Source organism: Chionomys nivalis, chromosome 26 (assembly GCF_950005125.1).
Source record: "Chionomys nivalis chromosome 26, mChiNiv1.1, whole genome shotgun sequence".
Taxonomy (NCBI): domain Eukaryota; kingdom Metazoa; phylum Chordata; class Mammalia; order Rodentia; family Cricetidae; genus Chionomys; species Chionomys nivalis.
Genome location: NC_080111.1, coordinates 11,627,139 through 11,654,238, shown reverse-complemented (window position 1 = coordinate 11,654,238; position 27,100 = coordinate 11,627,139). Strand labels below are relative to the sequence as shown.

The window sequence follows — 27,100 nt, the reverse complement described above, 5'->3', positions numbered from 1 at the left end:
ACCAAAACTAATCAGAGAGATAGGGAAGGACATTAAATAGTTATCAAAGGAAAAATCACCAAGATGATATTGCAATTCTTTTTTTTTTTTTTTATGTTTATTTGATTTTCAATTTATTGTGGTTTTAAAATTATTATAGATCACATAAATATGAGATGCTTTGAGTATCTTTTTCTATCTCTCTAAAAACCTTCTAATAGTCTGTGACATTGGATGTTTATTAAACATACTATAGAATTTCTTATCACCAAAGAAATAGTTATAAATTACTATTGATGAGGTCAATGTTTAAATTTTATTTAAACTCACTAGATATAAGCATAAGCAATCAATTAATACTCCCTTTTACTGTATTAGACAATGTAATTCTCTTCCTTTCAGAATCTATCTTGTAATTTGAGAAATACAACGTCTCTCTGATGTATAGCACTTAAACACACAGTGTTGGGAAGATCATTATGACTTACTGAATGTTTCTTTACATGTGCCATTGCTCTAAATCTTTCACCGCTTTAACTTTTCCAGTAATACATGGGAAAATAATCTTACCCCACTTATAAGATGATGAGACTTAAATATGAGGAGGTCTTCAAAGAGGATATGTTGACCCTCTGAATTGGCTGATAATTTAGCTCCCTTCTAACAGAGTTCAGCAAAGGATATTTCAACACAAAGAAGTCTTTCTTTGCCCACTTGCCTTCCTGGTTTTTGTCCTTCACTGTTTCTGAAGCAAATAATAGAGACTAGACCACCTTTCCCTCACAGCTATCCATAAAGCCTAAATGTTATTTTAAATCATCCCACCCTTTTCTATAAGTGTTGACTATGAAGAACTTCAGAACCTTATTTGGGAAGAATCTTGATGCTTAGCTGGGACAAAAAGGTACAACTGAGGGACAAGAAAGAAGCTATATAAAGAGATTTGACTGGGCTTTTCCACTCACTCAAGTTTCATTCTCTCAGGCTCTTTTTGTCCAATTAAGCTGCTACATCACTGACTTTGCTTCACTGGACCTATGGATAAAAGCCAGACAGCTTCTTCCTTCTCTTTTTAATAGTTAGCTTGAAGACTCCTATGCCACATACAGTTTTTATTAAATAAATATATTATGCCATTTTATCTTCAGTTGTTCTTTTTTTTTTTTTATTAATTTAATTATTAAAGATTTCTGCCTCTTCCCCGCCACCACCTCCCGTTCCCTCCCCCTCCCCCAATCAAGTCTTCCTTCCTCCTCAGCCCAAAGAGCAAGCAGGTTTCTCTGCCCTGTGGGAGGTCCAAGGACCACCCACCTCCATCCAGGTCTATTAAGGTGAGCATCCAAACTACCTGGGCTCCCACAAAGCCATTACATGCAATAGGATCAAGAACCCATTGCCATTGTTCTTCAGTTCTCAGTAGTCCTCATTGTCCATTATGTTCAGCGAGACCGGTTTTGTCCCATGCTTTTTCAGTCCCCGGCCAGCTGGCCTTGGTGAGTTCCCGATAGATCATCCCCATTGCCTCAGTGTGTGGGTGCACCCCTCGCCGTCCTGAGTTCCTTGCTCGTGCTCACTCTCCTTCTGCTCCTCCTTTGGATCGTGAGACTTCAGTCCAGTGCTCCAATGTTGGTCTCTGTCTCTGTCTTCTTTCATCGCCTGATGAAGGTTAATATTCAGGGGGATGCTTATATGTTTTTCTTTGGGTTCACCTTCTTATTTAGCTTCTCTAGAGTCACGAATTATAGTCTCAATGTCCTTTATTTATGGCTAGAAACCAAATATGAGTGAGTACATCCCATGTTCCTCTTTTTGGGTCTGGCTTACCTCACTCAGGATAGTGTTTTCAATTTCCGTCCATTTGTATGCAAAATTCAAGAAGTCATTGTTTTTTACTGCTGAGTAGTACTCTAATATGTATATATTCCATACTTTCTTCATCCATTCTTCCACTGAAGGACATCTAGGTTGTTTCCAGGTTCTGGCTATTACAAACAATGCTGCTATGAACATAGTTGAGCATATACTTTTGTTGTATGTTTGGGCATCTCTTGGGTATATTCCCAATAGTGGTATTGCTGGGTCAAGAGGTAGGTTGAACCCGACTTTCCTGAGAAACCGCCACACTGCTTTCCAAAGTGGTTGCACAAGTTTGCATTCCCACCAGCAATGGATGAGAGTGCCCCTTTCTCCACAACCTCTCCAGCAGAGGCTATCATTGGTGTTTTTGATTTTAGCCATTCTGACCGGTGTAAGATGGTATCTTAATGTTGTCTTGATTTGCATTTCCCTGATTGCTAAGGAAGTTGAGCATGATCTTAAGTGACTTTTGGCCATTTGAACTTCTTCTGTTGAAAAGTCTCTGTTCAGCTCAGTGCCCCATTTTATAATTGGATTGATTAACCTTTTACGGTCTAATTTCTTGAGTTCTTTGTATATTTTGGATATCAGACCTTTGTCAGTTGCGGGGTTGGTGAAGATCTTCTCCCAGTCAGTGGGTTGCCTTTCTGTCTTAGTGACAGTGTCCTTTGCTTTACAGAAGCTTCTCAGTCTCAGGAGGTCCCATTTATTCAATGATGTCCTTAGTGTTTGTGCTGCTGGGGTTGTACGTAGGAAGTGTTCTCCTGTGCCCATGTGTTGTAGAGTACTTCCCACTTTCTCTTCTATCAGATTCAGTGTGTTTGGACTAATATTGAGGTCTTTAATCCATTTGGACTTGAGTTTTGTGCATGGTGATATATATGGATCTATTTTCATTCTTCTACAGATTGACTTCCAGTTTTGCCAGCACAATTTGTTGAAGATGCTCTCTTTTTTCCATTGTATACTTTTAGCTCCTTTATCGAAAATCAGGTGTTCATAGGTTTGTGGGCTAAAGTCAGGGTCTTCTATTCTATTCCATTGGTCGACTTCTCTGTTTTTATGCCAGTACCAAGCCGTTTTCAGTACTGTAGCTCTGTAATAGAGTTTGAAGTCAGGGATGGTAATGCCTCCAGACAATCCTTTATTGTATAAGATTGTTTTGGCTATCCTGGGTTTTTTGTTTTTCCATATAAAGTTGATTATTGTCTTCTCCAGATCTGTGAAGAATTTTGATGGGATTTTGATGGGGATTGCGTTGAATCTATAGATTGCTTTTGGTAGAATTGCCATTTTTACTATGTTGATCCTCCCAATCCAAGAGCAAGGGAGGTCCTTCCATTTTCTGGTGTCCTCTTCAATTTCTTTCTTCAAAGACTTAAAGTTCTTGCCAAATAGATCTTTCACTTCCTTGGTCAGAGTTACCCCAAGGTATTTTATGCTATTTGTGGCTATCGTGAAAGGTGATGCTTCTCTGATTTCCCTCTCTGCTTCCTTATCCTTAGTGTATAGGAAGGCAACTGATTTTTTGGAGTTGATTTTGTATCCTGCCACATTACCAAAGGTGTTTATCAGCTGTAGGAGTTCTTTGGTAGAGTTTTTGGGGTCGGTTATGTATACTATCATATCATCTGCAAATAATGAAAGCTTAACTTCTTCCTTTCCAATACGGATCCCCTTGATCCCCTTATGTTGTCTTATTGCTATTGCTAGAACTTCAAGCACTATATTGAAGAGGTATGGAGAGAGTGGACATCCTTGTCGTGTTCCTGATTTTAGTGGGATGGCTTTGAGTTTTTCTCCATTTAATTTAATGTTAGCTGTCGGCTTGCTGTAAATAGCTTTTATTATATTTAGGTATGCCCCTTGTATCCCTAATCTCTCCAAGACCTTTATCATAAAGGAGTGTTGAATTTTGTCGAATGCTTTTTCAGCATCTAATGAAATGATCATATGGTTTTTTTCTTTCAGTTTATTTATATGGTTGATTACATTGATAGATTTGCGTATGTTGAACCAGCCCTGCATCTCTGGAATGAAGCCTACTTGATCATAATGGATAACTTTTCTAATGTGTTCTTGGATTCGGTTTGCCAGTATTTTATTGAGAATTTTTGCGTCGATGTTCATGAGTGAGATAGGCCTGTAATTCTCTTTCTTGGTTGGGTCTTTGTGTGGTTTTGGTATCAGGGTAACTGTAGCTTCATAAAAGGAATTTGGCAATGACTCTTCTGTTTCTATATTGTGAAATACATTAAGAAGTATAGGTATTAGTTCTTCTTGGAAGTTCTGGTAGAATTCTGCATTGAAACCATCTGGCCCTGGGCTTTTTTTGGAAGGGAGATTTTTGATAACTGTTTCTAATTCTTCGCGACTAACAGGTCTATTTAGATCGTTCACCTGGTCTTGGTTTAGGTTTGGTATATGGTACTTATCTAAAAAAGTGTCCATTTCTTTTGCATTTTCCAGTTTTGTGGCATACAGGCTTTTGTAGTAAGATCTAATGATTCTCTGAATTTCCTCTGTGTCTGTGGTTATGTCCCCCTTTTCATTTCTGATCTTATTTATTTGCGTGTTCTCTCTCTGTCGTTTAATTAGTTTGGATAGGGGTTTGTCAATCTTGTTGATTTTCTCCAAGAACCAACTTTTTGTTTCATTGATTCTTTGGACTGTTTTCTGTGTTTCTATTTTGTTGATTTCTGCCCTCAGTTTGATTATTTCCAGTCTTCTACTCCTCCTGGGTGCGTCTGCTTCTTTTTTTTCTAGAGCTTTCAGGTGTGCTGTTAAGTCCCCAATGTATGCTTTCTCCGTTTTCTTTAAGTGGGCACTTAGTGCTATGAACTTTCCTCTTAGCACTGCTTTCATCGTGTCCCATAGGTTTGAGTATGTTGTCTCTTTGTTTTCATTAAATTCAAGGAAGACTTTAATTTCTTTCTTAATTTCTTCCTTGACCCAGGTGTGGTTCAGTAGTTGACTGTTCAGTTTCCATGAGTTTGCCAGCTTTCTGGGGGTAGCTTTGTTGGTGGCTTCTAACTTTAATCCGTGGTGATCTGATAAGACACAGGTGGACACTGATATTTTTTTGTATCTGTGGAGGTTTCCTTTGTTTCCAAGTATGTGGTCAATTTTCGAGAAGGTTCCATGAGCTGCAGAGAAGAAGGTGTATTCTTTCCTATTTGGGTGGAGTGTTCTATAGATGTCTGTTAAGTCCATTTGATTCATTACCTCCAACAATTCTCTTAATTCTCTATTAGTTTTCTGTCTGATTGACCTGTCCATTGGTGAGAGAGGTGTGTTGAAGTCTCCTACTACTAGTGTGTGTGATTTGATGTCTGCCTTGAGTTTTAGCAATATTTCTTTTACATAAGTGGGTGCTTTTATATTAGGGGCATAGATATTCAGGATTGAGACTTCATCCTGCTGAATCGTTCCTGTTATGAGTATAAAGTGTCCCTCTCGATCTCTTCTGATTGATTTTAGTTTGAAGTCAGTTTTGTTAGAAATTAGTATGGCCACACCTGCTTTTTTCTTAGGACCATTTGCTTGAAAAACCTTTTCCCAACCCTTTACTCTGAGTAGATGCCTGTCTTTGTGGTTGAGATGAGTTTCTTGCAAACAGCAGACTGTTGGATCCTGTTTTCGTATCCAATCTCTTAGCCTGTGCCTTTTTATTGGTGAATTGAGACCATTAATATTAAGTGATATTAATGACCAGTGGTTGTTAACTCCGGTTATTCTTACTGCTTTTGGTAGAAGAGTTTGTGTGTCTCCCTTCTTTGAGTTGTGCTGTTGAAGGGTCGCTAGATGCCTGGGTTATTGTAGGCAGTGTTGGCAATGTTGGATTCCTTGGGTTGTGATTTTCCTTCTATTACTTTCTGTAGGGCTGGATTTGTGGCAACGTATTGTTTAAATTTGTTCTTATCCTGGAATGTCTTGTTTTCTCCATTGATAGTGAACGATAGCTTGGCTGGGTATAGTAGTTTGGGTTTGCATCCATGGTCTCTTAGTTTCTGTAGTACCTCTATCCAGGACCTTCTGGCTTTCATGGTTTCCATAGAGAAGTCAGGTGTAAATCTGATCGGTTTACCTTTATAAGTTACTTGGCCTTTTTCCTTTGCAGCTCTTAATATTCTTTCTTTAATCTGTATATTTTGTGTTTTGATTATTATATGGCGAGGGGACGTTTTTTTTTGATCCAGTCTGTTTGGTGTTCTGTATGCTTCTTGAATATTCAAAGGAATATCTTTCTTTATGTTGGGGAAGTTTTCTTCCATAATTTTGTTAAAAATGTTTTCTGGACCTTTGAGCTGTGCCTCTTCTCCTTCTTCTATCCCTATTATTCTTAGGTTTGGTCTTTTTATTGTGTCCCATATTTCCTGAATGTTTTGTGATGAGAATTTGTTGGTTTTGGTGTTTTCTTTGATCAGTCCGTTTATTTTCTCTATGTTGTCTTCAGAATCTGAGATTCTTTCTTCTATCTCTTGTATTCTATTGATTATGCTTGTTTCTGTAGTCTCTGCTCGTTGACCTATATTTGCCATATCCAGCTGGTCCTCAGTTTGTGTTTTCTTCCTTGCTTCCATTTCAGTTTTCAATTCTTGGACTGTTTCCATTACCTGTTTGATCGTTTTTTCTTGGCTTCCCAGGGTATCATTTACGTATTTACTCATTTCTTCAAACTTTTTGTTATACTTCTCATCCATTTCTATGAGGGCGTTTTTTACATGTTGTTTAAGGGACTCTATTGCTTTCAAAAAGTCAGTTTTTTCCTCTTCTCCTGTGATAGGGTGTTCAAGTCCTTGTGTTGTAAGATCATTGGGTTCTGGTGTTTTCATGTTGTTTTTCAGATTGTTGGGTGAATTCTTGCCTTGGCGTCTGCCCATCTCCTCTTACCGATGCTATCTATTGGGTTTGATTTAATTGTAGCGGGGCAATCTGTTCTCAGTGCAGGCTTCACTGTTTCTTGCCCGCACTATCCTGCATCCAGTGCCTCCGCCGCCTGGGCCTGCCTGCCGGTGCCTACGCCACCTGGGCCTGCCTGCGCGCCGGTGCTTCCGCCGCCTAGGCCTGCCTGCCGGGCCTGACTGTCGGTGCCTCCACCACCCGGGCCTGCCTGCACGCCGGTGCCTCTGCCGCCCGGACTTGCCTGCGTGCTGGTGCCTCCGCCGCCCGGGCCTGTCTGCGCGCCGGTGCTTCCGCTGCCTAGGCCTGCCTGCCGGGCCTGACTGCCGATGCCTCCGCCACCCGGGCCTGCCTGCACGCCGGTGCCTCTGCCGCCAGGACTTGCCTGCGTGCTGGTGCCTCCGCTGCCCGGGCCTGCCTGCGCGCTGTTGCTTCCGCCGCCTAGGCCTGCCTGCTGGTGCCTCCGCCGGCCGGAACTGCGATATTGCAATTCTTGACACCATGCACCAAACACAAGGGTACCCATGTTAATAAAAGTAACACGGCTACAGCTTAAATCAAATATTGATTCTCACACACTGATAGTTGCCAATAGACCGGTAATACAGAGAAAACTATACAGAAACGCTGAAGCTAAGTGACATCACAAACCAAATGCCTAATGGATATTAACGGAACATTTTATCCAAACACAAAAGAATATACCTTCTTCTTATCACCTCATGGAACTTTCTCCAAAATTGATCACTAACTTGGGCACAGAGCAAGTCTCAAAAGATACAAGAAAATTTGAAATAACACCTTGCATCATTTCTGGCCACCGTGAATTAAAGCTGGATATCAAAAACAGAAACAACAAAAGGCTTATAAACTCATGGAAACGGAACAACTCACTACTTAATGAATAATAAGTCAAGATAGAAATTAATAAAGAAATTAAGGCCTTTACAGAATTGAAAATGAATATATAATGTACTCAAACTTATGGGACACAACGAAGGTAGTTCTAAGAAACAAGTTCATAGCACTAAGTGCCCACATAAAAAATATATTGAGAGATCTCATATTAGTAACCTAACCGTATATCTTAAAGCTCTAGACAAAAAAGAAGAAATTATGCCCAAAATGAGTAGAGAGCAAGAAATAATCAAACTCAGGGGTTAATCAAATAAAAACAAATAGACAATCAAATAGAAACAATCAGTTAGACAGAAAGAAACAAAAACAATTCAAAGAATCAATGAAGCAAAGACTGGTTCTTTGAAAAAAAATCAATGACTGACAAACTCTTTTTTAAAATTTTTTTGTTTTTTTGTTTTCATTATTATTATTACAAATTTCTTAATAAAATGAAGATGGAGACATATAGACGTCAAGAAAATCCAAAGAATCGTAAGAACATATGTTAAAAACTTGTAATCCACCAAATCGAAAAATCTAAAATAAATGAATAATTTTCTATATACATACCACTTACCAAAGTTAAATCAGATAAGCCATTTAAATACTCCTACAACACCTTAAAAAAAGCCCAGGGCCAGACGGTTTTAGCACAGAATTCAATGGGTGTTCAAAGAAGAGTTAGTGACAATATTTCTCAAATTAATCCATTAAATTAAAACAGAAGAAACACTGGCAAATTTATTTTATGAAATCACAGTGACCCTGATAGACAAATCACATAAAGACCCAACAAAGAAAGAGAATTACAGACCAATTTCCTTTATGAACATAGATGCAAAAATTATCAACAAAATACTTGCGAGCCAAATCCAAGAACACATCAAAAAGATCATCCACTATAATGCAGTAGGCTTCATCCCAGAGATATAGGGATAGTTCAACATATGCAAATTAATAAACGTAATCTACCATATAAACAAACTGTAAAAAGAAAACCCACACATGATCATCTCATTATGCAGAAAAGGCCATTGACAAAACCTAACACTACTTCACGATAAAAGTCCCAGAGAGATTAGGTATATCCCTCAACAGGACAAAAACAGTTTATAGCAAATCCATAGCCAACAACAAGTTAAATGGAGTGGAATTCAAAGCAATTCCACTAAAATTAGGAACAAGACAAGGTTGCCTGCTCTAGCCATACCTATTCCATACAGCACTTGAAGTCTCAGAGCAATAAAACGCATGAAGAAGATCAGGGGATACAAAATGGAAAGGAATAAGTGAAAGCACCTTTTGTTGCAGATGGAAGACAGTGTATGTGAGTGACCCTAGTAATATCACTGGAACTCCGACAGCTGATAAACATTTTTAACAAAGTAACTAGATATGAAATTAACTCAGAAAACTCAATATCCTCCTATATACAATGATCAATGAAAGATATCAGGGAAACAATACTCGACAATAGCCTCAAGTAATATAAAATATCTTGGGGTAACTCTAACCAAAGTGAAAAACTTGTATTTCAAAATCTTAAGACATTAGAGAAAGAAGTTGAAGAAGATAGCAGATTTCCCATGCTCATGAATTGGTAGGATTAACCGAGTAAAAATGGCAATCCTACCAAAAACAATTTACAGACTCAATGTAATCTCTCTCAAAATGCAAACACAATTCTTCACAGACCTTTCAACAATAATTTTCAGTTTCATATGGAAGTCCCTAAACTTCTAGATAGCTAAAACAAGTCTGGATAAAGAAAGAACTGTAGGAGGCTCAGCATCCCAGATTTAAAGTTGGACTGCAGAGAAACAGTAATGCGAACAGCATGGTATTGACACATAAACAGGCATGTTGACCAATGGAACTTAATGAAGACCCAGACATAAGTCCACACACCTCTGGACACCTGATTTTTGATAAAGAAAGCAGAAGTGCAGACTAGAAAAAAGATAGCACCTTCAACAAATGGTGCTGATCAAACTGGACGGTTGCATGTAGAAGATTGCAAACTGGTCCATACTTATCACCCTGCACAAAACTTAAATCCAAATGGATCAAAGACCTCAACACAAGGTCTGATTCACTGAACCCAACAGAAGGGAGGGTTGGAGCAGCCTTGAATTCATTGGCACAGGAAAAGACAGGCTCCATGAACAACAATTGAGACATCGTGAAACCGAAAGGCTCTGTACAGCAAAGGACACCGCCGTTTGTACAAAGTGGCAGCCTACAGGCTGGGGAAAGGTATTTTAAGAATTATGTATCTGACAGAGGGCTAATATTCAAAATATATATAAAGAACTCAAAAAAACCCAGAGCATTGAGAAAACAAATGACCCAATTAAAAATGGGGTACAGATCTGAACAGAGAATTCTCAAAATAGGAAACGCAAATGGCTGAGAAAGAAATGCTCAATATCCTTAGCCATCAGATAAATAAAATTAAAACTACCTTGATATTTCACTTTACACCCATCATAATAGCCATGATCAATAAAACATCATCTTATGCTGGCAAGGATGTAGAGTTAGGGCAACACTCCTGCATTGCTGGTGGGGGTGCAAACTTTGCACAGTCACTGTGGACATCAGTGCGGTGGTTCCTCGAGAAGATGGACGTCTAGCCCAGGATCCAGCTACACCACTCTTGGGCATATAAGGGATGCTTTGTCCTACCACAGAGACACATGTTCAACCATGTTCATTTCTGCTCTATTATCAACAGCCAGAAATTGGATATAACCTAGATGTCCTTCAACAGAAGAATGGATAGAGAAAATATGGCATATTAACACAATGAATGGAAACGCACAAGAAAAAAAAATATCCTGAGTGAGATAACCCAGATACATAAAGATAATATGTATTTGTTTGTATGTGAACATTAGCTGTTAATCAATGATAACCAAGCTGCAGTGCATAGAACCACAGAAGTTAGGTACAGAGTAGGAGATTAGCTGAGACCATTAGATTTCGTTAGCATAGATAGTTATGGATGATGTTGGGACTAAGGGTGGGAATATGGGAAAAGACAGCTAAAATTAAGGGCCATTTGAGAAGTATTATGTAAATCTAATACATAGAAGCTTTCTAAAAGTATATATGTATATTAAGACAATATAAGCGAAATCACCACATAATGGGGGATAGAGAGCCCCAACTGACCATTTTTTGTCACCAAGCAAAGCTTCCAGTACTGGGACTGGGTTACATCTAATTGAGTTGTTGGTTAAAGGGGAGCCAAAGGGACACCCAAATAACCCAGGCTGTTGCTGAGAACATGGGCTGTTCTCCACAAACTGACAGCAGGGACTCACTGCTGTAGATAACACCTACACAACTCATCGAACATGGAGAAGTCTAGCTGGTCGCCTCCATAGAACCTCCACCCCTGTGTTCTAGTGTCTTTGGTACAAGAAAATACTCTGCAGGCTACCAAAAGAAAAACTTAAATGCCAAGCCAGCCGCAAACCATCTGATCTACAATGGTGTCTTGCCCGTAAGATATACTAGGGCAATGGTGTCAATAAGCTTGTAGGAGTAACCAACCGAGTATCTGATTTAACTTAAGGCCCACTCTCCATGGGGATGGAACCCATACCTGACACGGCTCGGGTGACCGCAAACAGACTAGATAGTCCAGGGACCTAGGGCAAACCCAAAGACTACTATTATAGAATTTTTTAAAGTACCAATAAAACGACTCCTACTGATGTTTTGCATACTCATAGATGAGTGTCTTGCTCAGCTGCCATCAGAGAAGCTTCCTCCTTCACCGTATGGAAACAGATACAGAGCATAGCTAGATATGGGGAGAGTGAGAGACCTTGGAACACTCCGCCCTAAAAGAGACGGATCCATTAAATCCATCCCCTTAGGGCTCAGGGAACCCCCAAAAAGAGGGGGAAAGAAATAGGAGTAGAATGGAAGGAAGATACCAAGAACACAAGGCCCTCTAAATCAGCCTGATCACAGATCCTCTTCACTCACAGAGACTGAGGCAGCGTGCACAGGCGTGCGCATGTCTACACAAGGCGTTGTAGACACCTTATGGCTCCCAGGTTTGGGTTTTTATGGGTTTCCTGAGTGTGTCTTGTGTATTTTCTTGGTCTCCTATTTGGTCCAACTCTGATGTTAATTTTGTTTTGTTATCTTAAATTTTATTTTATTTTAGTATTAACCCTTAGTTGCCTATGCTATCTTATGAGAGACAGAATGGGGATGAATCCAGATGAGAGGAAGATAGAGAGGAGCTGTCTGGAAGACACAGAGGGGAAACTATGTATCTTGATATATTATGTGCAAAAAATATATTTTCAATAAGAGGTATAAAAAACAAAAAGTATGCATAAATAAGACATATACTGGGGTTTATCATGAATATTTTGAAACTTTACTGAAAAAGCTAAAGACATTCCAAATAAATGAAGAAATTAAACATATTAATAGGTAGAAACCAAGTTTCCTAAGTTTTATAAGTCAATCCCCTGCAATTCCAACAAAATTGCACCAGATTTCTCATGAGGCTATATGGCTAAAATTTACCATATTTCTAATAGACAAAGTGATATTGACATCACAGAAACATACAGGCTGAAGATTTCTTACATATTTCTACAGGAGAGGAACACAGGAGGCCACACAAAAGATCACAAACCGTATGAGACCCTCCCCAGAAAAGGCAGCAAAGATTATGGACAATTCACCAAGGGAAACTCCCATTTGCTGCAAACAGGAAGACATGATGTGTGTTCAGAAGGCACACTAACGAGGGACACATTTTCAGCCCGTCAAAGAGGCACACAATAAAAGAAAGATGAATGCTAACTTTAGTGATAGTGAATTCTGGAAAACATTTAAATGGTATGGTGAAGAAAATGTGAATTAGTTTAACCTTTCATGAAAGCAACCTGTCAATATAATGTAAACCTGAATAATTTTATACTCTACTCTGCCTGTAGAAAATACCTTCAGAAAATAACATCAGTTAGTTTAAGAAATTACTTATAGTGCTGTTCATGACAAAGATAAGGAAACTTTTAAGTAGGAAAAACAAGGTTTGAAACTTAAGATCCAAATGCCTTATTATCTTAAAGTCTTGCTAGAAACTGTGATGTTAAACTTTCTTTTTCTGCTATATTCTAAATATGTTTCAAAGATTGTGTTTTGCTTATAAAGGAAAATAACTATAAAATTTGGCTTAGAAAGCATTAAAAACAAATTAAGTTATTTTGGACTCTTGCAACTGTTTTTCATCATTAAAACAGGGGAAAGAAATAAAAGCAGGCAGTCTCTTTAGGCAAATTAATCATGTTAATTGGATTTATAGTATATTCACTTCATGTTTCAAGAAGTAAGCTTAAAATATACTTAGTAATCAGCCAAGTAAAATATTTTGGCCATAAAATTGGCAGGGAACTCAAATGCATAATTACCTAAAGCATATAAATACAATACATATAAAACATATGCTACATGTTTATAATTAATGCTGAATACATTATAATTTTCAGAATCCCTTGTATAATTTCCCTGATGTAAATAGATAAAAGGTTTTCCATGTCTCCCTAAAGGGCAACAGTAGAAGATAAAGGAAAGGAAGAAATCTTAAAAATCCATAGTATAACGAGTAACATGGATAATTTCTATGTTTTACATATCTCAGTCACAGGTATACAACTACTCTATTTCAAGACACGCGGCAGAAGGAGCTGGAAGAATCAGGAAGCCCCGCTCTCCTTTTGGGAGGCTGACAGGTCAAAAATACCATGAGGTCTAATCTACCTTTACTGTGGTCCTGATGAATCATGTGTCTGACATCGAATTTCCACAGTTTAAAATGTGGAACAAATTAATTCCAAATGCTTCATCCACACCACCACATTATTCATCCTTGAAAGCTGAGTTAGTGGCGTTTAGAAACACAGTTAATAGAACCATAATCACGGGCACATTTTACACTGCAGGGGTGGCATGTAATGACATGTAATGGCATGTAATGACATGCTACCACAAGTATGACATGACCACAACTCAGTATTCTTAGAGCTCTGGAAGTAGGCGAGAGGTCAGACATGAAGGCAAGAGGAGGTTAAAATGAGAGACAAGAGACACCGGGAGACAAACCAGCACATTAAGAAAGTGGATAAAATAAAAACCGGGCCTAGAGAATCAAACAAGGACCCACAGAACACGACATGGCAGCCTGTGTAGGCCCAAGGTCCATGTTGACATATGTCGCCACACAGGTTTCTGGCAGCCAATCAGTGCTATCTATGGTAGACCTCTTGTCTATGAGAGTGTATCAACCACACTGGGGCTCTGGTGACGCAGATGCCACTAAACCACCAAGAGCATCACTGGTGCTCAGGGTACCTGGCTCTTACTGGGTTAACTGCTTCATAGAAGCTGAGAGATTTGCTCAATGATTGAATTTCAGTAACTGGAACCTATGCCTTCTGATTCTTAGTCTACTGTCTGTCTTTTATGTATTACTGCTTTTTTGAAAAGACAGAACGTATGTGTCAATCGCCTCTGTTTTAAATCATGTCAAAGCTTAAGCACTGTGTGACGGTTCCTTGGAACCAGAGAGTCATTTGACAAGGCTGTCACTGTCATACCCCTGAATAAAACACCCAACTTATAGAGAGAATCTTCCAGAAAATCTTGGGCTTTAACATATAGCTTCAGTTTATTATTCCCTCTTCTTTCTTTTCTCTTTCTTGGATAGGGTGACTGTAACTCAGAGAATTTATTTTTCTCCAAAGCTACAACTTGATTTGAGTTTGTAACTGGTCACTTCAGATAAGCCAAGCTGGCTGATAGCTTCTGAATAGTTTTTCTGCGTTTCTCAGACAATGGAAAACCACTCTAGAGGAGTAGCTGGCATGGCCTGGCATCACGGGCTCAAGATTCATGGGAAGTGCTTGCTGCTCAGAGATGCTGAAATATACCATGAGTGACTTGATCAATCCCCACCATCTCAGGAGTGCTGTACCAATCAAACCAAATCACAGACAGGGCAAAAACACCTCTCCTGCCACAAAGCCACACGTCAAATCAATAAAACACAAAGTTGATTTCCTTAGGTCTGCATAAGCAAGGCATTGGGTAAGGGAGTTTTGCAGCGTATTGGGAAGAACAAGAACTTGAGAGTTCACAGTGATAGAGATATGGCTAGGGGGGAGTTTTGCAATTCTAATCACAATACAGTAGCATGGTGGATGGGGCATTTATCACGGTCTGTCTTTCTACAGTGCTCATAAAGTATGCATTGGACACATCAACGTTCTCATCATTATCTCAGGAACCAAGAAAGACCTATGAGAGGGCCGTCTTCCAAACCTTTTATATCATGAAATGCTTGCATGATTCAGATTCCCTGTAGGAGGTTTCAAATTGTACGTGACGATGGTGTTTCCTTTGAACGGTTACATGGTGGCCTCAACTAAAGTCACATATAAATAATTCTGTATTGCTTCTACTAGGGACTAGGAAAACCCAGGTTGTTCTCTAGTTACACTTAACACAGCACAGAACACTTCTGTATATGCCCAGATATGCAGGTCTGTCCACACCAAGCAGTTCTCCAAAGGACACCAACTGTGTGCTCTCCACCCAAACATAAGTGCTAGATCCTGTGTGTTGTCATTCTCCCAAGACTATTCACCGTGCAGATATCAGTCAATGAGCAGCTTGTCATCTATCCTCCAACCTACCAACTGACTACAAGGTATAGTTCCTAAGACATGTTCGCCTCTCCCCAGGGATGGGTCAGAGTAACATTTGTTTATCTGTTATGATAAAGGATGTTATAGAGGCTAGAAATGAACAGCCAGATGAAGAGATACACGGGGAATGTGGACGGGGTAATGAGCTCAGGTGATACCTCCCAGAAGCTCATCAAATTGTCTTGGCCACCTGTTTTTACACATGCTTTCTCCAGCTGCTCCCTGCTCCCTTCTCCTAGAGTTGGTGGTTGAGGCTGAACACTTCAACCCCAATTCTTTAAAATCACTCAGTCACTGCAGATACTGGTCTTGAGTGCCAGGTATGGCACCCATCTCTTCCTGGGATCCTGGGGAAAGTATCTTAAGTACTTTTCAAAAGCTGTTAAAAATCACTATGGGTTAATTTTAAGTTCTTATTTAAAAATTAGTCATTTCTGATGTTCTTTTCCCTATAAATAAATATTTTGAAAATGGGGCAGTTTGGCCCCTAGACAGTGGCACTTGGGTGCTCTGCCTGGCTCCCCTGGATGCGAAGAGCGAAAGGACGATCAGTCCGAAAGTGAGCCAGAGTTCCCTTGCATCAGCACCAGCCACTCTAACACTCCATGGCTACCCAGAGAAAGCATCATGAGGATGACAACTGATTGTCCGGACTTCTGAAGGTGTATCTCCAGGCAAGTGTGTTCTAGACTCCAGATGATGACCCCTCAAACACGTACACCTTGGCTAGAGTAGGTGCACCCTCACTTAAGAGGCCTAGCAGAGGGGTCTCTGAAATCGCCTCTAAAGGAGCAAGGCTGTGACTGATTCACATACAAGCTTCCACGGCTGTGATGGGGTGCCAACAAAGTATGTTAGGATTGGTCCAAACACTCCACTCTGTGTATATAAGCAGGCCATTCAGTATTACTTAGTGAGCTGCCTGGAGACATCCTCCTGTATTGCGACAGAAGTCCCCATGAGATTAGTCCCTTCTCTCCTCCTGCCAGCACTGTGTGCTGAGCTGGTTCCACGAAGAAAGCAGCAGCAGAGATAGCAGAGTGGCAGCCATGACAGAGGCAGTAGTTGCCACGGCTGAGTGGACAGAGGCAGTGGGAGCCACGGCTGAGTGGGCAGAGGCAGTGGGAGCTACGGCTGAGTGGACGGAGGCAGTGGAGGCCATGGCTAAGTGGACGGAGGCAGTGGGAGCCACGGCTGAGTGGGCAGAGGCAGTGGGAGCCACGGCTGAGTGGGCAGAGGCAGTGGGAGCCACGGCTGAGTGGGCAGAGGCAGTGGGAGCCACGGCTGAGTGGGCAGAGGCAGTGGGAGTCACGGTTGAGTGGGCAGAGGCAGTGGTGGCCATGGCTGAGTGGCTTGCAGGCCTGACTAAACGTGGCCAGGCAGTCAGCTGCTTGACAGCGGAAGTGGCACCATTTGAGTAGTTTGAGAGCTGACTGACCAGGGAAGGGTGGTGAGGGGTGTATGGAAGGAGACCGAGTTGGCAAGAAACAGCAGAGAGCTGAGACTGAAGAAGGAACCAGACAAACAAAACAGCAAGCCATGGATACAGAAAGAACTGAGTTTTAGGGCCAAGAGCTTTATAATACTGGCTGCCATTGAGGGCTAAAAATAATCCCAACTTCTAGGCCTATGAAAGGGCTGCAACATTTACAGGGCTTGGGATCTGATGTCTGAGGCCTGCAGTGGACTCCCTATGTAGACAAGGATGGGCCTGGGCTCCCTATGTAGACAAGGATGGCCCTGGACTCCCTATGTAGACAAGGATGGCCCTGGACTCCCTATGTAGACAAGGATGGCCCCTGGACTCCATATGTAGACAAGGATGGCCCTGGGTTTCTGAGCCTCCTGCTTTGTCCTGGTGTTGGGTCACAGGCACGTATTGTAACACCTGATTTACATGGTGCTGGAGCTCAGATGAATGCAGCTTAGGCAGCCATTCTACCAACTGAGCTCTATTCTCTGAACTCCAAGTCCGTATCATTTTACAGTTGAGAAAAATAAAGGAAAGCTTTAGGCAAAAGGAACATTGAAAGAGATTCCAGGGGCTGGAGAGATGGCTCAGAGGTTAAGAACACTGACTGCTCTTCCAGAGGTCTTGAGTTCAATTCCCAGCAACCACATGGTGGCTCACAGCCATCTACAATAAGACCTGGTGCCCTCTTCTGACATGCAAGCATGCATGGAGACAGAAAACTGTGTACATAATAAATAAAATTAAAAAAAAGACTCTAAACTGGATCCTGGAGGCCATTAACAGGCAGAGTTCACACACATCAGCTGCGGCCTAGACTCTAGGCCCTGCATCGCCGAGCACAGGAATCTGCATTGAGCTCACACTGGGTCTGGAGGCTACAGACGGACTCTTGTTTTGTGGACATCTGCAATCTGTTTAGACTTTCTGCATTTTTTTTCTCTTTCTTTTTTTTTTTTTTTTTTGAGAAAGGGTTTCTCTGTGTAGCTTTTGGAGCCTGTCCTGGCACTAGCTCTGGTAGACCAGGCTGGCCTTGAGCTCATAGAGATTCTCCTGCCTCTGCCTCCCGAGTGCTGGGACTAAAGGCGTGCGCCACCACCGCCCGGGACTTTCTGTATTTTCTATTCTTCATGTAGCTCCTGTCCTTTCTCAATACCCAGTGAGCCTCATAAGGTTCTTACTGTCAGTCTTCTTAAGAACTTTAGTTCAGAGCTATCTGAGACTATATCCCTGAACTGCAAGACTCCAAATAAACTCCTCTCTGTACTCTGTAATATCTGACAGTTATACCCATCTTTACCATTTTCCCCAACATACAATAAATGTGTTTAAATACATTGAATTCAATGAATCAGGTAGAAGTATTTCATACTTGTCATAGATCATAGAGTAAATCAATTACCACATAGTATATTGCTACCAATTTTTAAACTGTTTACTATTGTTAAACTACAGAGCTTGGGGTTGTGGAGAAACTGTTTTTTCTTATGGGGAGAACAGGAAGACCTGGGATGGGGCTCACTGAGCTTGGTCTGAAGAGATCTGTGGAGCAAAGAACCTGGAAGTCACTCTCTGCAGGCCACACATGGGACGCAGCCCAGAGTCACAGGCATGCCGGGGTGAGAGGAAAACAGAGCTGGGCAAAGGAAACTGGTGGGAAGCGACTGAGGTTGAAACCAAAGCTAAAGCCAGAGCGGAATGCACATCCGGAGGGGCCAAGGATGCTACACCGCTTCCTGGTTTCTGAAAGAGTCAATAGGTTTTCTAACATTAGTCAAGTGGAAGGCTGTAAATGTCTCACAGTGAAAAACTGGCCCCAGGGCAGGAGAGAACAAGCGTAAAGTACTAAAAGGGGGACCCTATGACCCACTTAAGTGATGAGGGATAGGCCGTGGGATCAGAAGGAGATAGACGGAAAAATGACGAGGAGAAAAGCTATTAGGACTTTGACCTGCTGGTGTGGAGGGAAAGTAGGGCCAGGCAGCCGTGACCTTGTGAGTGGGTTGTGACACCATCAAGTTAATCAAAGACATGAAGGATGCAAGAAAGCCCTGCGGTCTAACAGATGCCGGGACACAGGCACACTGACAGCCCCCTCCAGGGCCATGGCCTTGTGAAAACACTTGTGGCTAATGGCATCTGACACTAAAAGCATGCTAACAAGTGGGAAAATGGCTTAACTTCTCCCGGGTAAGCGAAAGAAAACTGCGAGAAGCAGCGTCCGAATGGAGACCGGACAGTTGCTTAGACGTGCTTTACAGAAATCAGAAATCTTATCTGCCGTGAACTATCATCAGAGCAAGGACAAAGCCCCCGGAAATAACGACGTCTAACCTAACCCCCTCAAGTTGGAGCTCCTGCATGACGTCAGTAGAGGCCAGGGCCCAAGGAACTGAAGTTAAAATCAGCTGAAACCAGAGACTCTGAAAGCAAGGCGAGCAACAGGCAAAAAATTAAACACACACTTGTACACAGTTCCTTGATAAAAACGAAACCAAGCACACACTGGTTCTCTCCATTGCCTTTCTTAAAATCATGGGGCTGGGGAGAGGGCTTAGTAGGTAAGGGCACTTGCTGAGTAAGCGTGAGGTCCTGGGTTCAAGTCCTGAGGACTCACATATCAAGCAGAGTGTGGCTGTGCACACACCTGTAACCAGCCATGTGGCAGCAGGGGGAGGCGGTGGAGAGAGGAGGATCACCGAGGGTGGCTGGCTGCCAGCCTCATTCCAGGTTTTGAGTGAGACCCCGTCCCAAAGGAGTAACGTGAAGTGTGATAGATGCCCTCCTCTGGCCTCCCATATGCACTCACGCACACACACACAGGCACACATGCATACGTACACAACTCAACGCAGATACATAACATGGAAAGAAAGTAGATTTTTTTTTTTTAATAGCAGAAAATACTTATTTGGGCTTCCATTCCAGAAAGATAAAGAGTCCATTACCATCACAGCAGGGACGCGTGGCAGCAGACAGGCATGGCAAATGCAACAGCTGAGAGCTCACAAACTGAACCACAAGCAGGAAGCAGAAAACAGATTTCTTTTCCTATCCAATTAGAAAGTGTCTGCAAACACACATACAACGAACTTTCCCAAAGAGCTGGAGGCAATCTCAAAATTTCAGAGAGAAATGTTTATCATTTCCTTATGGGCCTGGCTTACCATCGGCACAGCCATTAAAGAAAAGAACACGTCAAAAATCACTTGGCTGCTTCCACCACTGGAGGCGCAGCTGTGGCGGCTCCTAAAGAACCTACTGGGCCTGCTAGCGACCCCCGCCCCCACTCCCCAATCCCCACGCCGAGCTTTCAATGGTTTTGTTTTTTCTGTTTAGCATCCCGTGGGACAGGAAACAACCTGCTCAGATTGTGGCAATTAATGGACTCAGCTGGAGCCCACGAAATGGGGACTGAAAGACACGTCGGAGAAGTGCGTGGGCTGGAGGGGAGGGGGGGCGCTGCCACTCGGGATGGTGGGATGGTGAGCAGTCCCCGAGTGAAGGGCTTCCAGCAGCTGAGTCACACACCCTGCTTTGCTGTCTACCTGCTCCAGGCTCTGGACACACCCAAGGAAGATGCTGTGGTGTGCTTCATCTAGTCAGTCAGCCCCAGGGGGCCGGGGGCCAGGTGTCTGATGCTGGGCCTTCTAAGGACCCCCAACCTGCGGCATGTGAAGGCCAGAATTCAGGCTTTATTTCTGCAGAGGGCACAGGCTGATCTCCTGGCCTTCCAAAGCAAGCAGGGAGACCAGCAAAGAAAAACCAGGCGTATGTTATAGGGTAGGGAGACATTTTAATGATAATTCTTTTTTTTTAGGCTGCTAAGTCATCATGCAAAATATTGTGCTTGCTTTTTCAACAAATACAACGATTTTACTTAGAAAACAGGGGGGAGAGGAAGGGAGGAAGCGAGGCAACTCAAATATTTAAAATGGAGCAGCTGGCATATTTGAAGAAAATCCAAGTTCCCTAGAAAACACTCAGCGGCTGTCCTTAAGCCTGGGGATTTTGATATTCTGTTTTCAGCTCCCCCACCTTAGACTGACTAAAGGAACAACCTCTTGTTCAGTCACAAAATTAGCAACCAGGGTTCGTGCCCTGGAGAGAAAGGTCTGAGGAAAATAAGTGTGATGAGGCAGTGTTTTCCTAAATACTGTGAGATGTACCAACGCATTATTTTGAATAAGGTGCAAAGAATTACTTATGTTTCCCGTAAGTCTGAGCTCCAGCAACAGAAAAATGAACTTCCTTGCCTCAGAGAGACATGAGCTATTAGCTGTGCGTCTCAGGATGTCCTGGAAGGGCTATTTCTTTATCTAAATTGTACATATTCATCAACGCAGATAGTACGTTGCTTGGCTCCTCAGAGGAACTCTGCGCTAGTTACGTAACTCAGTGAACAAAGCCCTTGGCAGTACAGAGGGAGAGCAGGCCACCCCCCGAGTGCACAGGGCCAAGCTTGCTTCACCCTAACACAGTACTGAACACCGTATGACTCTCAGTGTCGCGTCAGGAAGGAGTGTGAGTGGCCAAGCGCACCCACGTCTAGCACAGGGGCCATGTGGTCAAGGTGGGGCTGCAGGGTCATGATGAACTTCCCTTGCAAGTTGAGGTCTTTAGGTTGGGTGGGTGAGCTCTACACCCCCCCCCCCCCCAGAGTGCAGCCATGCCCTTTCTCCATTTCTGGGAATCCTACAGACTTCTCCCTGAGGGTCTGCACAGACTGGTCTTTGCTTTCTGAAGAAAGAACCTGGCCATTTCAGCTGGCAACATAAGCAAACCTGCCCTTTCCAGAGGCCTTTCTTCCCAGGTCTGAGCCACTTGCTGCTGACAGTCTACCATCGTCTGTTCAAGTGAGCCAGCTTCCTCTTTCATTTCATGTCTGTCTTTCTTTTGAGCCAACTTACTATGTCTCCCTGGTGAGATACGCCATACGGCCATCTTGTTAGAACAAAATCAAATACATACCCTGCACGGAGAATGCCTCTGTGTCACGCCCACCTCCCCACAGCACATTTCCCTCTTGTTTGGATATAGTTCTGTTGGCTACTTGATTGGTCGTGAAGCCTTCCTGGGTTTAGTAATTTTCAGACATTGTTGACTTGGAAAGCAAAGAAAACTGGCTAGAACAGAGGAATAGGGGAAAACCCACTGTTCCAAGAGTCTTGGACAAAGCACATGACCGAGTTTTCCTTGTGGATTGACAGCCCACGCACATGAAGTCAGGGCAACAGCTGAGGATTCTGTATCTTTTGTCCCTGGAGATGCTTAGGTATGGAAGGCCTTCTATGCTCCAGTGGGTTTGGAGGCCGCACGTTCCAGAACAAATACATTTGCCTTCCTCTCATTTGCGTGCCTCAGAAAAGAAACTTAAAACCCAAGCTGCTTATATGACACAGGTGTCCATCTCTACCCGGGAGGGACTGTCCTGCTTTCTGAAGTGCTGTTTGCTTCCAACAGCCTCCAAAACAACATGGAATCCAAACCTCTCACGTATGATGACACATGTAACCCTTGTGATCATAAACCCCAGGACTCTTGTCATTTAACATCTCCATGACTCAGGCATGGGGATGGCTGTCGTGACTCCAGAATACCCCTGTTCTCTTGCATTGTGTCTACATGGAATGTCCTCCTTTCAACTTCCTGTGGAAATTCCCACTCAGGCTTTAGAGAGAGGTCACTCTTGTCCCAAGTTGGCTCAGGTGTCCCCATGTCCTTCATAGGACTCTGAACATTTGTCTGGGTCATCCAGTTTTCTATTAGATGCACAGCAGTTCCAACCCAGGTCCACACTAAACCTTCAGAGGGTAGAGCAATACAGTGTTCCCCTGTGGACCCTGGAAACCACCCCCCAAACATTACTTTGCCAAAGACAGTAATGTGACCCTCTATCCACTTTCTCTTTCCCTCACTCCCTCTTTGTTTCTTTCAGAAGAGAGTTCTACAGTCTATAATCAATAATCATTACTTAGGATTTTTCTTAGATATAAAAACATTATTTTAGCAATAAGAGGTATTAGCATGCATTTTAAAATATGCTTTTTTTATTTTACAATCTTAATCCATAGAATCAATCCCACAACTTTTCATTTTCAAGTTACATTTTAGTAGGAATTTTTGAGAATATGGGTATGGGGTGAGGAATTCATTTATGGATTTGGCAAAATATACTGCCACCTTTCGGCAAAGTACCTCATTCTGTCTCAGTGCGCCAAGTCCTGACTTACTTGGTTCTCTGATGTTTAAAGGCAAGCAGTGACAGAGATGATTACACTATAGTGAGGTCTCCATAACCAGCTGACATGTCGACTTGGGGAGCCCATTCTCAGTGGGTGCATCTACACTATGAACTCCCACACCCGAGGCTCAGGGAACACTGCAGAAGAGGAGGGGAAGAGAGTTCAAAACAGAGAATCGGGGAGTTTGCAGTGGAGTCGTATCTCTGAGTAACGTCAGCAACTACACCCATAGTCTCATGAACAGGACTGCTCCAACATTAGCTGGACAAGGACGGCTCCAATAGATGTGCTAAAGTAGACAGGGGAACCCACAAGGCCTCAACCCCACACAATGATCTACAGGCGACGAAGGAATGCCAGGGGGCGGGGTGGCAGGGGATTGTCTTCCCAGGGAAGACCACACCAATGGGTGATCCAATTCCAAATGGCCAGCCCTGGAAACACACACATGATAGCATTATACGAATGGGGAAGGTTATATTTAGGACTAGATCTGCACGTATAACACATAGATGCACGCAACAACGATGAAAACAGAGTTCGATCGGTAGCGGGAGCGGAGAGCGGACCCCAGAGAGCCCTGAGAGCCCCACCGCCGCCGCCGGCCTAGTCACCATCACACCCCGGGAGGAGCCGCAGCCGTCGCCGCCGGCCCCAGTCACCACCACCGCAACCATGAGCAGCGAGGCCGAGACCCAGCAGCCGCCCGCCGCCCCCGCCGCCGCCCTCAGCGCCGCCGACACCAAGCCCGGCTCCACGGGCAGCGGCGCGGGGAGTGGCGGCCCGGGCGGCCTCACATCGGCGGCGCCCGCCGGCGGGGACAAGAAGGTCATCGCAACGAAGGTTTTGGGAACAGTAAAATGGTTCAATGTAAGGAACGGATACGGTTTCATCAACAGGAATGACACCAAGGAAGACGTATTTGTACACCAGACTGCCATAAAGAAGAATAACCCCAGGAAGTACCTTCGCAGTGTAGGAGATGGAGAGACTGTGGAGTTTGATGTTGTTGAAGGAGAAAAGGGTGCGGAGGCAGCAAATGTTACAGGCCCTGGTGGAGTTCCAGTTCAAGGCAGTAAATACGCAGCAGACCGTAACCATTATAGACGCTACCCACGTCGTAGGGGTCCTCCACGTAATTACCAGCAGAATTACCAGAATAGTGAGAGTGGGGAAAAGAACGAGGGATCGGAAAGCGCTCCTGAAGGCCAAGCCCAACAACGCCGGCCCTATCGCAGGCGAAGGTTCCCACCTTACTATTTGCGGAGACCCTATGGGCGTCGACCACAGTATTCCAACCCTCCTGTGCAAGGAGAAGTGATGGAGGGTGCTGACAACCAGGGTGCAGGAGAGCAAGGTAGACCAGTGAGACAGAATATGTATCGGGGTTACAGACCACGATTTCGCAGAGGCCCTCCTCGCCAAAGACAGCCTAGAGAGGATGGCAATGAAGAGGACAAAGAAAATCAAGGAGACGAGACCCAAGGTCAGCAGCCACCTCAACGTCGGTATCGCCGCAACTTCAATTACCGACGCAGACGCCCGGAGAACCCTAAACCACAAGATGGCAAAGAGACAAAAGCAGCCGATCCACCAGCTGAGAATTCGTCCGCTCCCGAGGCTGAGCAGGGCGGGGCTGAGTAAATGCCGGCTTACCATCTCTACCATCATCCGGTTTGGTCATCCAACAAGAAGAAACGAATATGAAATTCCAGCAATAAGAAATGAACAAAGATTGGAGCTGAAGACCTTAAGTGCTTGCTTTTTGCCCGTTGACCAGATACGCTAGAACTATCTGCATTATCTATGCAGCATGGGGTTTTTATTATTTTTACCTAAAGATGTCTCTTTTTGGTAATGACAAATGTGTTTTTTAAAAAAAAAGGTCTGGTTTTTCTCAATACACCTTTAATGGTTTTTAAATTGTTTCATATCTGGTCAAGTTAAGATTTTTAAGAACTTCATTTTTAATTTGTAATAAAAAGTTTACAACTTGATTTTTTCAAAAAAAGTCAACAAACTGCAAGCACCTGTTAATAAAGGTCTTAAATAATAAAAAAAAAAAAAAAAAAAAAAAAAAAAAAAAAACAACGATGAAAACAGAGGCCGTGATTGTGAAAGAGAGAAAGGAGGGGGATATGAGAAGGGTTGATGGGAGGAAAGGGAAGTAGGGAAGGATGTAATTTTACAATAATTTCAAAAGGAAAACAAGAGGAAAAAAACTATACCAAGGTTTCATCTCACCACAGCAGAATGGCTGTCACTAAGACACAGATGAGAACAAGCCGGGGAGGATGCTGGGAAAGGAAGCTCCTAAACAGTGGGACGTCAACCCATCTGGCCACTGGGGAAATCTGTTTGGAGGTATCTGAAAAAACTAAAAGCAGAATCACCGTATAATCCAGCTATATCACCTTACTCCCGAGAATGCACCAGAGGAACTCAAAGCCAGCACACTACAGAGATCCTGCACGGCCATCTTTATTGCTGCACCATTCACGACAGCTGGCTTAAAAATCAGCTTAGCTGTTACCAAGACATGGCTAGATAAAATATGTATGATATATATCATAGATATGCATAGCACATACATATATGTATATAAAAATATATACACGTGTACAATATAATATATGCACATATGTATAATATATGATATGTATGTGCACATATATGTATATATAATATGTATATTTGTGTGCATAATATATATTTTTCCAGATGGTCATGTTTCTACTTTCATAGATACATGAAAATGAAAAATGAAGGAGCTAGTGAGAGGGAGAGGAGAGATAAAGAAAAGGGCATGGGGTAAGTATGGTCAATGCATGGCTATATTTGAATAAAAATATCTTGCACCACTATGTAAATGAAAATATGCCTACAAACATGTTAAAAAATGTCAGAAATGAACTGAAACCTTACTATAATTTATTATACAATTTCTGTATAAAGAGCGCAACGTAAATTCCTCTTGGATTTTGTTATTAAAGTGTTTTTTTTCTTAACTTCACTAATACTTCAAACAAATGTTTACTGTATGCTAGATAAAATTTTAGTGCTTATGATATATTATGTGACTAAATCTTCACAAAACCTCATAAGGCTGCTGCAGTGAGTTCATTTTATGGGTGAAGAAACCGAGGCTAGACAACTTCTCAAAATTCTTAGGAAACACACACAGTTCAAGGCATGAGTGGGCGGCCTAAATCCAGTTACAGCTCTAATGTGGCTGCCCTGAGTCAGGTCCTCTACGGCTGTGACAAACACCGTGACCTAAAGCACTTTGGGGAGAAAAGGGTTTCCTTGGCTCATGCTTCATCACAGAAGGAAGTCAGGACAGGAACTCAAACAGGCAGAATCCTGGAGGCAGGGGCTGATGCAGGTGCCCTGAAGCTATTCCTCATGGCTTGCTCAGCTTGCTTTCATGTAGAAGCCAGGACCACCAGCCCAGGGACGGACCCACCCACAATGGCTGGGCCTCCCTCATCAGTCACTATTGAAGAAAATGCCCTACAAGTTTGCCCACAGTCTAATCTTATAGAGGCATTTTCTTATTTATTTATTTATTAAAGATTTCTGCCTTCTCCCCGCCACCACCTCCCATTTCCCTCCCCCATCAAGTCCCCCTCTCTCATCATCCCTAAGAGTAATCCGGGTTCCCTGCCCTGTGGGAAGTCCAAGGACCACCCAGCTCCATCCAGGTCTAGTAAGGTGAGCATCCAAACTGCCTAGGCTCCCACAAAGCCAGTACGTGCAGTAGGATCAAAAACCCATTGCCATTGTTCTTGAGTTCTCAGTAGTCCTCATTGGGGACGTTGAGCCTATTATGCGTGATCCTAGAGAAGCTAATTAAGAAGGTGAACCCAAAGAAAAACATTTAGGCGATGAAAGGAGACAGAGACAAAGACCCACATTGGAGCACCGGACTGAAATCTCAAGGTCCAAATCAAGAGCAGGAGACAGAGCACGAGCAAGGAACTCAGGACCGTGAGGGGTGCACC

General features: G+C 42.8%; 2 protein-coding genes across 4 annotated transcripts in view; one reads left to right on the top strand and one right to left on the bottom strand.

Annotated features, from left to right (window-relative positions):
* Nucleotides 1-27,100, bottom strand: part of Ptprm (protein tyrosine phosphatase receptor type M) — a 698,790-nt gene that overhangs the window by 119,027 nt on the left and 552,663 nt on the right. The gene's annotated exons all lie outside the window — the stretch shown is intronic.
* LOC130867112 (Y-box-binding protein 1) lies at nt 23,640-25,154 on the top strand. Its single transcript, XM_057758865.1, has one exon. It carries the CDS (start codon nt 23,772-23,774, stop codon nt 24,738-24,740), a length of 969 nt encoding a protein of 322 aa, XP_057614848.1. The 5' UTR covers nt 23,640-23,771; the 3' UTR covers nt 24,741-25,154.